A 12,649-nucleotide genomic window follows, 5' to 3' on the forward strand; every position below is an offset into this window, starting at 1 on the left:
TCCAATTCAACAGAGGCATCTGGAACTTTCATCTGCTCTTTGATTCTTGGCTACCTTCTCTCTGCCTTCATCACCATTTTCTCGTAGAAAGCTTATCCCGGGTAAGGGAGGTAGGAGTCCTGCCCCTACCCCCCAGCCCCCCACAAAAAACAATACACCAGTAGGTCAAGTGTAGTAAGTCTCACTGATATTCACACAATCCCTGGAATTTGAACAGAGAAGCTGGAAGAGACTGTGGAAATGTTACAGCATGGCCTTAGGAAAGTTCTTTTCAAAATGCCGTCACCCGCTTCATATTCTCTCCCTGGAAGGTGGTCTCAGCTTGAGTGTTTTGAATTCATTTGGTTCATTTCATGTGACAAATCATTTTATGACTATATTTCAGAGAGGCAAAGTGTTTATTATAAGTGGAAACAAAACAATGTATATGCCTCCGTGGGTGGGCCGGCGGCTGTGAAGTACATAAAACTAGGAATCAATTTGGGAACTACTGATTTAAGCAGGTTTCTGTATTTCAGGGCTTTCTCAGGGCCTTCCAAGTGTTAAATGACATGATGCATTTCCACACGGGAGGAGACAGTTGGTAAGGCTCCTCACGCATACTGGTTCTCCACAAATCATCTCGTGGAACTCGTGTTCCACAAACACGCTTTGGGAAAAACTATTTAGAGTTTGATCCATCAGTAACAGTCCTCTCTCCAGTCTTTCAGTGTTTTCCACAGACATTCAGCAATAATTAGTATGAACCACAATGAAATGACAGTCGGGTCCACAGAGAGAAGAAAGACAGAACACCTTTTCTGGGGCTTGGTATATATTTTTGTACATTTTTCAGCGAACAACTTTATTTTTCCGACAGTCTATAAAATTCAGTAAGGAATGAGTCTGAGTGCTGACAAGGAAGCACGATCTATTTAATTTCAGATGCGAGAATGCACCTGTATAGTTGCAAGGGTAGGCAGGACTGCAGTTCCTTCACTTTCTTTTCTTTGATCAGCCAGAGGTCCTATTATGACCCAAGCCTGTTCCCAGAGCAGCTATCCCTCCTCCTCTACTTCTGTAGAATTAAGTACTTTTTTTTTTAAAGTATTAAAACAAGGTGGCTTACTCCAAATGCGGAATTTACAATAGCACCTTTGACACACCTACTTTATGAAATGAAGAGACTTTAAGCTCTGGTTTGACCTGGGTATTATGAAGTTATACCTGGGTGTGAACGTGAGCTCCAACACCCAGGTGTTTCCAACACCCAGACAGGTGACTCAACCTCACCAAGCTTCAGTGTCTTCATCTGCAAGATGGGGGGAAATTGCGTCCAATTTATCGAAACGTTAAATAAGCTACAACATGAATAGCATTTAATACACAAGCCAGGCCTTCAAGAAGAGTAGCTGTTATCATTATTACTACCACCCTTGGTATTTTATTCTGCAGCCAAGTTCTAAGTATCACGTAGCTCCGCAGAAGCCAATAACACAAAGTTTGAGGAGAAACCCAGTTGAGATCTTTGGTATCATTCTACATAAAAGTCTCATGGACTTGAGGCTACCTGTAATTGCATTCACTTTGTAAAATTTGCTTTAATTTTTGTTTTACATCTGAAAGCTTCCAATGCAGGAGAAACTCTGCAGAACAGTGATTCGCTAGCAACACCACAAACTAAATCGTGGCTTGCTTTAAATCTATTTGAAGTTAAGAATATTCATTTCTGGAAGTAATTGCTCAAACATCTCCACCCTCGCGTTGGTCCTTAGGTAGGCTTTCAGCAGGGTTCTTAAAGAATTGTTTATTTACTTAAGGTCACATTCTAGGACTTGAAATGCTTTGTACAAACTTGCCTTCCTTGCCACAGAAGAGCGTGCTTACAGCGCTGTGGGCAGGAGTCCCACAGCATGGGCTGTCATCATCTGAGACTCTACCAGTCCCAGTGTGATTCTGCTCGTGGAGAAGTGACAGCAAGTGCCTTACTTATCCAAGTCAGGGGACAGGGATGAGGCACAGAAGTCCTGGGAGCCGTTTCTATGCGCAAAGGTAGAAAAGCTTCACAGAACGGGATCAACGAGTAACCCTTATCATTGTGACTGAATTAAAATGGCTTTCTCCTAGGGTTTAAGAGTATAGAATCCAGGTTGTGAAAGACCACGTTTGACTCCTGCCACTTCACTAATAGTTGTATGACCTCAGGCACTTTGTTTAACTTCTCTCAGCCCGTTTCCTTATTTGTAAAGTGGAGGCTAACTGTAATACTTAGGTCATTATGTTCTGTGGGGGAATTAATAAAATATTAATTGCATAGGACATATATTAATGTCGGCCCTATATTAATTTAATAGGATAGTAATAGAGCCTTAATTATTTTAATAGGATATGATTATATGTAGCACATAAGAATATTAATTATATTCTATTAATAGGAAAATACATCTTAGTAGATGGTTGACGATTATGTTCAGAGTAGTTACCACCCCAAATAATATTAATATCAATTGCTATTAATAATTATTAGTATTAATTAACCAATAATCAACACTAATATTCTTAATTATATTAATTAATTATTAATACTAATAATGTTAATATTGTTAATTAATAGTAATTAGTAATAGCAATTGATATTAATATTATTTGGGGTGGTAACTACTCTGAACATAATAATCATCAACCATTTACTAAGAACTATTTTAACAGTTACATATTTTCCTGTTAGAATCTAATTAATATTCTTATATGCTACATATAATATTATGCTACATAGAATATTCTTATATGCTACATATAATGCTATTAATTAATATTAATTAATTATTAATTACAGAACATCATTATTTTCAGTGATAATTTGATATAGGACTAATCTGAAAATGTCACCTTTCTCAATTTATTGAAGCTGTACCTCAGGGAATCTACTTACTAATTCATAGTTTTTTCCCTAAACTTTGGTGATTCAGTTCAGCAAATAGCTAACTAATTATTTTTCTGAAAAGACCTTAACTCTAATTCAACTAAATCAACTCAACTGGCTGAAGCAATGGGTTTATAAGTACATTACCTATAACAAGAATTAATACCGCAGAGTGCCAATGTCTGCCTTTTAATATCTTGGGTGTTCTCTTTCTATAATGGCTTGTCAATGCTTTGCAATAAGCTCATCAAACAAGCAGGTAACTGTTGCTGGGTAGACATAAGTATAGCGGGGGTAGAGAGAGTCTGGGTTTTGAAGTCAAAGCCACCAGGTCAGGCCTGGCAAAGATGTGGCACTCACACCGTGGCACCCCCACCTACTCTCGTGACAGACATTACTAATTGATCACAGCACTCCTCTTTTCTCTCAGAGCCTCAAGAGGGCCTTATAATCTTCACTCCAGCACTAGAGGCTGCCAATATCATTTGACCAGATTTGGCACCATGGCAAAGAAGCTGCAAAATGCTTAAGTATTCACTTTGCCACTTCCAAACGGTAAGAACCTAACAATTTCCCACACCACTCCACACTGATAATTTCTGTTCTGTAAAAGGAGAATTAAAGCATCAACTTCTGTTACCTGCATTTAACTGACATGCAGATTACACAACACAATACCCAGGCTATTTTAATATTTCAAACCTGACATAGTCAACCTAGCGGGTCAATGAGAAAGCTTTAGAATTCTGTACCCATTCACTATTTCTTGCCTCAGGTTTCCTATTTTCTTAAATACAATACAGAGCATTTGTAATATCCAGATATCTTCTAGCTATAGTTCCTTCTAGTTGCTTCCATGACTTTCTTATGCAACTTTCATATGCATACGATTTTTTCTACTGGGTGATACACACTCTGGGTGCATAGAGAACATCATACGGATGCTCTGAGAAATGACATTTCCCCCTTTTCTGTTGACGTTCATACCAAACTTTTACGTAAGATGTGATTCGACCATAACAATACCTACGCACTGAGTTGTGAAAGTCAAATGAGAACTTCTTTTGGCAAGTGCCATACTCTATTAGCTATTTTTAATTCTTAGGAGAAGAACAGGAAATCCGCAGGCATATGTCTTGGATAATTGGTTTCAGAGGGATGGAAAATTGGCTGAAGCTTATTTCACAGAAACACAAGGAAGGGAAGAGGAACTAAACACCACTGTCTCTTCCTTCCGTTCCTTCCCCTACAAGACCCTCACTGCTCATAGTAAAGACCATAAGCAAACACCAGCCTCACCTCAGGTCACAGTCTGTGCCGCAAGGTTCAGTAATGGGTCCTGGCTGGGGCAGCCGGTCACATCTTTGATCAGAAACCGTAAGCTGATCAGATTCCCGGGTGCAAATGGGTTTGCGCTTCCGCTCCCCTAGGCAAGGAAGAAAACAATCAGAGAAAAGCACCCATTCTATAAACTAGTTAGCCCAGGGACTGACAAACATTTTCTGTACTGGGTTAATTAGTTAATATTTTTGGTTTTGTGGGCCTTATGACCTCTGTGACAACCACTCCACTCTGCCATTATAGGACAAAAGCAACCATTCATAAACAATATGTACACAGAGGTGTGGCTGCATTCCAATAAAACTTTATTTATAAAAGCAGGTAGCAGGCTGGAGTTGGCCCACTGGCTGTAATCTGCTAACCCTCAATTTAGGCAACAGGAAACAAGATAAATGACACATAATATGACTACTAACTCCATGTCTCTGGAAAATCAAAGTGGCAGAACTGACTTTCTTGGCTTCACAATGTATATGAATCGCTTAAAAAGAGGAAAGCCAACAAATCCCGAATCGCTTAAAAAGAGGAAAGCCAACAAATCCCGAAACCCTTAAAAAGCTCAACTTGCCAGCTAAAAATAACCAGAAAGATGCAGGGAAAGGAGATTTGAGAATGCGTGCAGATAGAAAGTTTTATAGATCACATGTGTTTGGCTGCCTCCAAAAAAACAAACAATAAATAAAAAGAAACAAAAAACAGCTCAAATCCCCAAAACACAACCGAAAAGTAGATACCTTGGCAGGGTTTGCTGCAGGCTTGCCAGGGCCCGTGACTGTTCCAGTAAAACTGCTGGGGTTTGTCTTCAATTGGAATATTGAATGAATAGCGCACATCAGGGTTGTATAACTTTCCCACCGACAACACCTGGGACAAGTGGACAAAATGGAGACGATGTTTGCAGGTCTGGTGATTCCAAGTGGAAGGAAAGGGTGGTGGGCTCATGGCCAAGTTTTTACCTGAAGCAAAAGTTCTTGTTCGATGCGGTCTGTGGAGTTAATTCTTTCCACGACATTGTCGGACCCGCTGTACTCTATCACAGCGTTCCCAATGCGGATTTCCCTTTTAGACATTGTGACCACGAAGTCTCCATTTAGTAAGAATTCACCTTTACTGCTTGATAAAGCTGTAGATGAGAGACGAGAATTCACTGATTTTCTGCCAATGACTCACTGTCTGAATTATGAAATAACACTCTGATAGGCAGAGAGTCAGAGTGCAAAGAATATAAACTTTTCGGCCAGACAGGATGAACTCAAAACTTAGTTTTGCCATTTGCCAGCTCCGTGGCCTTGGGAACTCACTTTCCCTCTCTCAGTATCCACTTCCTTATCTCTAAAATGGAGATTAAAACACCTGACCCTGTAATTATATTACTGAAATATAATATATGGGTCTTAATTAGCATGGCATTTGATATACAAGCCCTACATTATAGGATTACTGGTGGAAGCAAAAGTCTCATGATTTGAAAATATGTACTAATGAACTGAACATTACAAAATCGATTCCCATGCAAATATCCCTATTTTCTGTTAGGATTAGTTGAGTCTGATTAGTTGAATCTCTGTTAGTCTTCTTTCACAGATATTGAAATCTGAAAATTCACAGCCAACATGATGCTTAAATGTCACTTTTTTCACTGAGGTCTAGTAGAGTAGCCAGCCTCCAATATGGCCCCAATGATCCCTGCCTCCTGATATTCACACCCTGTGTCGTCCTCTCCCACATGGAATAACACTGACTGTGTAATCACTGCGATTATGAGGAAATGACAGATTGTGACTTCCAAGGCCAGGTCTTAGGCATTGGGGAACTCTTCCTTGATTCTCTGGCTTTGGAGAAGCCAGCTGAACCTCCACGTTGTGAGAATATCCCCACTGAGAGAGTTCCTGTAAAGAACTAGAGCCTCCTCAGTCAAAAAGAGTGAAATCTTGTCATTTGCAACAACGTGGATGGAACTGGAGGGTAATATGCTAAGTGAAACTAGTCACTCAGAGAAAGACAAATATCACATGACTTCACTCATATGAGGACTTTAAGAGACAAAACAGATGAACATAAGGGAAGGGAAACAAAAATAATATAAAAACAGGGAGGGGAACAAAACATAAGAGACTCATAAATATGGAGAACAAACAGAGGGTTAAGGGGAGGGGTTGTGGGAGGAGGGATGGGCTAAGTGGGTAAGGGGCACTAAGGAATCTACTCCTGAACTCATTGTTGCACTATATGCTAACTAATTTGGATGTAAATTAAAAAAAAGAAAATTTAAAAAAAAGAAAAAAAAAAAACAACTAGAGCCTTCTATCAGCAGCATCTGAATGAGGCATTTTGGAATGGAGCCATCAGCCCCAGTCAAGCTTTTGGATGTGATCACAGCCCTAAATGAAGTCTTAACTGCCACCTCATGAGAGACCAAGCCAGAAACACCCAGCTCTGCTGCTTTCAATTTCCTGACACACAGACATTGGAATATAGTAGACAGTTGCTTTCTAAGCCACAAAGTCTTGAGATAATTTGTTATGCAATAAAAGATAAGTAATATACCTTTCTGGATCATTCTTTTTAAAACTGCAACCCCCTCCCACTACCACACAGATTCCATAATTCCCATACCTTTCCCCTGCCCTTAATTTTCTTCCATAACACTTTATCCTCTCTCTCCCCAAACAAGAATGTAAGCCCCATGAGGGCAAGGATTTCTGGACCCCTTTATGCACTGCTATATCTAGCTTCAAAAAGAGGACATGGTACCCCATCAATAAATACTTTGTTTTTGGAAAGAATGACTGGATCTACTGCACATCTTGAAAAAGATGAAAAAATCAGAAAAGCATGAAAAGTCATATTGTCCAAAATATTGGCCAACTGAGAGCTTGATGGAGTTAGACCACTTACAAACTTAGGGAAAGTAAATAAAGTGGACAGAGAAGATAAGATGACAGCTGCTTCAGAAGAAATCATTTACCTAAGTCCAAGTGCAAGAGAGACTATCGAGAAAGTGAATAAAGCCCCAGAAAGCTTTAAAAATCTTTTTTAAATGTTCATGCATTTTGAGAGAGAGAGAGAGAGGAAGGGACAGAGAGAGAGGGAGATACAGAATCCAAAGCAGGCTCTAGGCTATAAGCTATCAGCGCAGAGCCCAAAGCGGGGCTCCAACTCACAAACCGCGAGATCATGACCTGAGCCGAAGTCAGATGTGTAACTGATTGAACCACCTAGGTTCCCCAGTTCCAGAAAGCTTTTATAAAAATAACTCCTTTTCAGATTTTTCTGTGAAATTCAAACAAATTTAGGCAAAGAATGTACTACTCTGCTAGCACATAATTTAACTGGAAAACTTAGGTAGGAATATTTATCAATTGCTTTATCTCATCATCTAAAAACCTGGGCATGATTGACATGAAAATATAATTTTATTGAATGTAAGAAAAAACAAACTTATCTTCATACTACTTGATTAATTTCTCAAGAGAAAATCAGAATCATATCTTTCCCCCCTAGTATTTATTATACAATTTTGGTTTTATTTTAACTACCACTTATTTTTTTTTCAGTTCTACTACTCCTGGAATAATGAATCCTTCTGAGTATTGGGCTTGACATAAAACAGGCACTCAATAAATCAGAGCTATTAAATATTTCGCCCCGAACAAAATATCAGAAAAAGGCCCTCTTACCTTTTATAATTGGTGCACAACTAGTAAATCTCAGTAGGGAGAGAATCGAAATGCACAGGCTGTGTATTTAAGTGAATAAAAGGCATGTGGAAATTTAACTTGGGCAGCAGGTAGGTTTCATCCCGGGTGCCAATGTCAACCAATTTATCCCAGCTGCTCCAGAAACTATGCAGCGCACGATTCATGAGGTCATGCCTCAGCATCACGTTAGTGACATTGATCTTGGTTGTGGGATGGAGAGCCGAGCTGTCTTAGGCATTAGCCAGATTCTAACCTCTCTTTCACCGATGCAGGTGATATCTTGTCTTTTACCAGGCAGGCCAGAAGCAGCATGTAGGTAGGAGAGGTGTAGAGGGTTTAGGGAAAGTTGGCCTTGCGGAGATGCCTGAGGGCTGAGATGAGGCTCTGAACATTCTTGGTGGCTCCGTGGCACCAGGGTCCTTGTTTTCTTGGACATGGAAACCCCACAGAGTTCAGTCATTTGGACACTACACTGATGCAAGAACTACTCTTTCTAGGGTCACTGATCAAGTGCATTGAATTCTGTCCCTAATCTAGTACTTTACTTACCCACTCATATAAGTCCTACCTTGGTCCTGAGGGAAGAACGAGATACCTTCATATGAAGTGGTTGGGAAGAATGTGGTGACAGGGAAAAAAGCTTTTAAAACACAAACCCTCCAAAATCTTGGCTTCTTCTTGACCCCAAATCCTTTGATAATCCTCCCTACCTATACAACGCAGTTCAAACTCAGCATAAACTGCCTGGGTCTTTGCCAATCTTATCTTAACCTATCTTTCCAGCCACACTATTCACTGCCAACAATAAACCTCAATTTCCATTCATATCCCTAAGTCAGCCAAACGTTTTTCTACACTGAGGTAAGAAAATGAAGTGGGTTAAGGGTGTAGGGTCTGAAGTCAGGCCAATAGCGATTCCAACTCTTTCCACTTTCTGAGAAGTTTATGTGACCTTGGGTAAGTTACATGACCTCTCTAAGCCTCAACTTCTTCCTCTGTTTAATGGGTTTCTTACTGGATTGTTACAAACATTAAACAAGATAGTGCACACTGGCTGCAGCTGCTGTCCGATCAGGATGCCTTCATATACGCTGTCTTCTTACCATATCTTTACAGATGCCTAATTTAGGGATGGGAAAAGCATGACGTGAATATTATTAAAATACCTTCCCAAGGGAAGGTGATTTCTAATCATGGGAAGTCTGTCTCCAGAGCCTGTGAACCACTAAAATTTTCTAACGACGAGGTCAATGAACGTCTTTTAAATGAGTGAATGAATTCATGCATGCTTTCTCTAACATACAAGTTGAAATCAAATATGGTGAGCCACAGATTTGAAAAAATTTAAGTCATTGTTTTTGCCAGTCAAGTGACCATGGAACAATGCACTTTTATAACCCCAGGAAAGGTCCTGGCCCATAGTAGGTGCTCAATCAGTGACGTTGAAAAGAAGGAGTGATGGATCGGACCTGACATTTATGGCAAGGAGAACAGAGTGCTTCCAGGCAAATGACCGTTTCCCTGTCAGTGTAAACCTCTGACAGCCTTGTCTCCCCTGCAGCTTCTGCAACGTGACATCCACCGGCCATGCAAGACGCAGGAGCTGCAATGGGTCACTGATTGGAGGCGAGGTTGTTTCCGTGGTCCCTCAGACATCCCGAGGCTGCCTCCTAATGTGGGTCATTTACACGGTGATGGCAGGACGTGCTGCCAGCAAAATCACCCAGTCCTTTCAAGGGAAGTCGCCTGCTGGCTACCCAGCTGATGTTTCACCAGAACGGGGGAAATGAGATGTCACAAGGCCTGTTCTGTAAATTAAGCAATAATCCAGTTTTGGTCGTACTCAAAGAGCAACCGTCTACCGCAGGTCCATTCTGGGGCTCCTCCCCAAAGTCTCCTGCCTTCCTCTCCGGCTTGTGCCAACTCGGGTCATGTTCCCCTTCCCTGCGCGCTCCTTCTCCCAGTAGATGGTGAGGAGGGAAAGAGATAGGAGTCGTCAGGTGAACTGAACTTCGTGCTTTATCTCCAACTGAATTGATTCCTGTCTTCCCGTTGCCATAATTAATCAAGAGCTAAGTGAACTGGAGACAAAACGTATCATGGCAATGGCCCCTTTTTCTCCTAAAGAAACTCGAACATGGTGGCACTGGGTGCAGCTTGGCTCCAACCCAACCGGAGGGAGCGGGCTGTGTGAAAGGATGACCTTTGACAGGGAGACTTTCTGCTTCGGTACCTTGTGAAACAAATAGCTTCCTGCAAACAATAGTCTCCTGCCCAACCTTCCACTAATGCGATTAGGGGAGCTAATTTCCTGGGTTGGTTTCCCCCCCATTTCACCCATCAGAGCTAGGTTGCTACAAAGCCCCTCTCCCCTGGAAACGGCTCCCTCACCAACGCATGCGGAAAGAGCGTGGCTTGACTGGCCTTTAAAAAAAATGTGAGGGAGAAGGATGAAGATACCTCAGCGATGGAAACAGCTGTGGGTTTTAAAACCTTCTTGGAGCATTTGCTCTACCTTCCTTCGGGCCCAGCGTAAATTTGTACACACCTCAGATTGGACGACATCATGTTCTTCCTCACTTGTTAAGAAGCTACTGCAATGTTCAAAGGCCCTGAGGTCTTGACTTTCCCACTCAGTGAACTGTGACTGGCCATCTACGCCTGCATACTTCTCATTTGCTTCCAGAAAGTTCTTTGGTCAACAGGTGACTTTACCACAATATTCCACTAAAGAGCCACGGACGCCTCAGCCTGCATGTCCCAGATGACAAATCTTCGTGAATTTTGCTTTCATTCTTTACAAGGAGATTAAGAAACCTCCAATGAGGAATACAAGGTTATCAGGAAGGCCTCCCCAATTCAGGAGCCTGGCCTGGTTCATGAAGTTCATTTGAACTAAGGCTACTACTTGGAAGATCTTTCCAAGAAGGGAAAGAAGAGACAAGAATCCTCCTTTTCAAGGAGAAGAAAGAAGCAGGTCAACATGGCTTTTGGCTTTCAGGAAATGAATTAATAAATGAGGTTGTGGGGCGCCTGGGTGGCTCAATCGGTTAAGCGTCCGACTTCAGCCAGGTCACGATCTCGCGGTCCGTGAGTTCGAGCCCCGCGTCAGGCTCTGGGCTGATGGCTCAGAGCCTGGAGCCTGCTTCCGATTCTGTGTCTCCCTCTCTCTCTGCCCCTCCCCCGTTCATGCTCTGTCTCTCTCTGTCTCAAAAATAAATAAACGTTAAAAAAAAAATTAAAAAAAAAAATAAAGGAGGTTGCATGCGATGCTGCAGGATTTAATTAGGAAGTACCAGGGCCATAGCAGCCACATGTTCAAGTTTATAACGCAGGGCACGAAAAACAAAAACAAAAACAAAAACAAAAATGCTTGACCTATTTTGCTCGGTGCTGAAATGCGAAATGTGGATTCCCCCCAAAAGTAAATTGAAAAGCATCCCCAAGAACTTTGTTAATTGTTTTATAAAGTCACCATTCATTTGGATATCTAGGGTGGGAAAAAGTTGACGCAGTTACTGAGTGAATGATTCCAAGTGACACTCTGTGGTCTTTAAAAGAAGGGATGGTTCTGTATATTTACATGATAATCTCATCCCCCTGTTAAGCACATAGGAAACACCCAGTAAAGACAGCATGAGTTGGGGCGCCTGGGTGGCTCAGTCGGTCGGGCGGCCAACTGCGGCTCAGGTCATGATCTCACAGCTTGTGAGTTCGAGCCCCGTGTCAGGTCTGTGCTGACAGCTCAGAGCCTGGAGCCTGCATCAGATTCTGTGTCTCCTTCTCTCTCTGCCCCTCCCCCACTCACGTTCTGTCTCTGTCTCTGTCTCTCTCAAAAATAAATAAGCATTTGAAAAAAATTTTTAAAAAAGCATGAGCATTGACCGTCTAACAACTGAACAATCATTTACTTAGCATGTATATGTGTAGGCTTTACATCAAGGGCTAAAGATATAAAGACACAGCCTCTGACCTTAAGACCCTAGTGGTCATAAGGATAAATAACAAACAAATTGTCTCATCTCAGCTCATGGCAACTCTGTCTTCTCAGCTGCTCAGGTAGAAATCCTGGCGTCACCCTGACTTCTTTTTCTCTCTCATATACCATATTCAATCTACCAACAAATCATGATGATTCTGCCTTCAAAAAGTATCCAGATTTCAACCAGGTACTGTCACCTCCAGTGCTCCTAATGGGGACCAAACCACTAGCGTCTGTCTCTGGGACTACTGCAATAATTCCCAACCAGTCTTCTTGCATTTACTCGGTGCCCTTCTTCCAGCCTAAGTGCTCCTCTGAAAACACAAATGTGATTATATCAAGTTATTCCTCAGCTCCCAACCTTCACTAGCTCCCCATGTCTCCCAGAGTATGAGCAAGTCCTTTCAATGGTTATATGGCCCTATATTATCTAGTCCTGGTACATGGTTAGCCTCATCTAGAACTCTCCTCTGTGCTGCAGCTACAGCCACACGGGCCTCCCTCTATTCTCGGAGCAATCTAGACATGCTCCCATTTCAAGGATTTTGCACTGGCTGTTCCCTCTGCCTGGAATGCTCTTCCCCCAATCAACCTGTTTTCTCCTGCTACAATGCAAACATTTCAGCTCCATTGTTCCCAGCTCATCCTCAGTATCCGAATTTCCCTTCTGTTGTTCTATTTTCCAATAGCACTTCCCACCTTCTAACAGTATACAGTTTGCTT

At 41.7% G+C, this 12,649-nt stretch overlaps 1 protein-coding gene across 2 annotated transcripts in view; it reads right to left on the minus strand.

Moving 5' to 3' along the window:
- Positions 1-12,649, minus strand: part of ADAMTS9 (ADAM metallopeptidase with thrombospondin type 1 motif 9) — a 160,610-nt gene that overhangs the window by 90,630 nt on the left and 57,331 nt on the right. For both annotated transcript variants that reach the window (XM_042929907.1, XM_042929906.1), the window contains exons 17-19: positions 5,200-5,366; positions 4,978-5,107; positions 4,202-4,328 (exon numbers count right to left, since the gene is read on the minus strand). In XM_042929907.1, the coding sequence (XP_042785841.1) occupies positions 4,202-4,328; positions 4,978-5,107; positions 5,200-5,366 (424 nt within the window). The remainder of the gene's footprint in view (positions 1-4,201; positions 4,329-4,977; positions 5,108-5,199; positions 5,367-12,649) is intronic.

The sequence above is a fragment of the Panthera leo genome, chromosome A2 (assembly GCF_018350215.1).
Source record: "Panthera leo isolate Ple1 chromosome A2, P.leo_Ple1_pat1.1, whole genome shotgun sequence".
Taxonomy (NCBI): Eukaryota; Metazoa; Chordata; class Mammalia; order Carnivora; family Felidae; genus Panthera; species Panthera leo.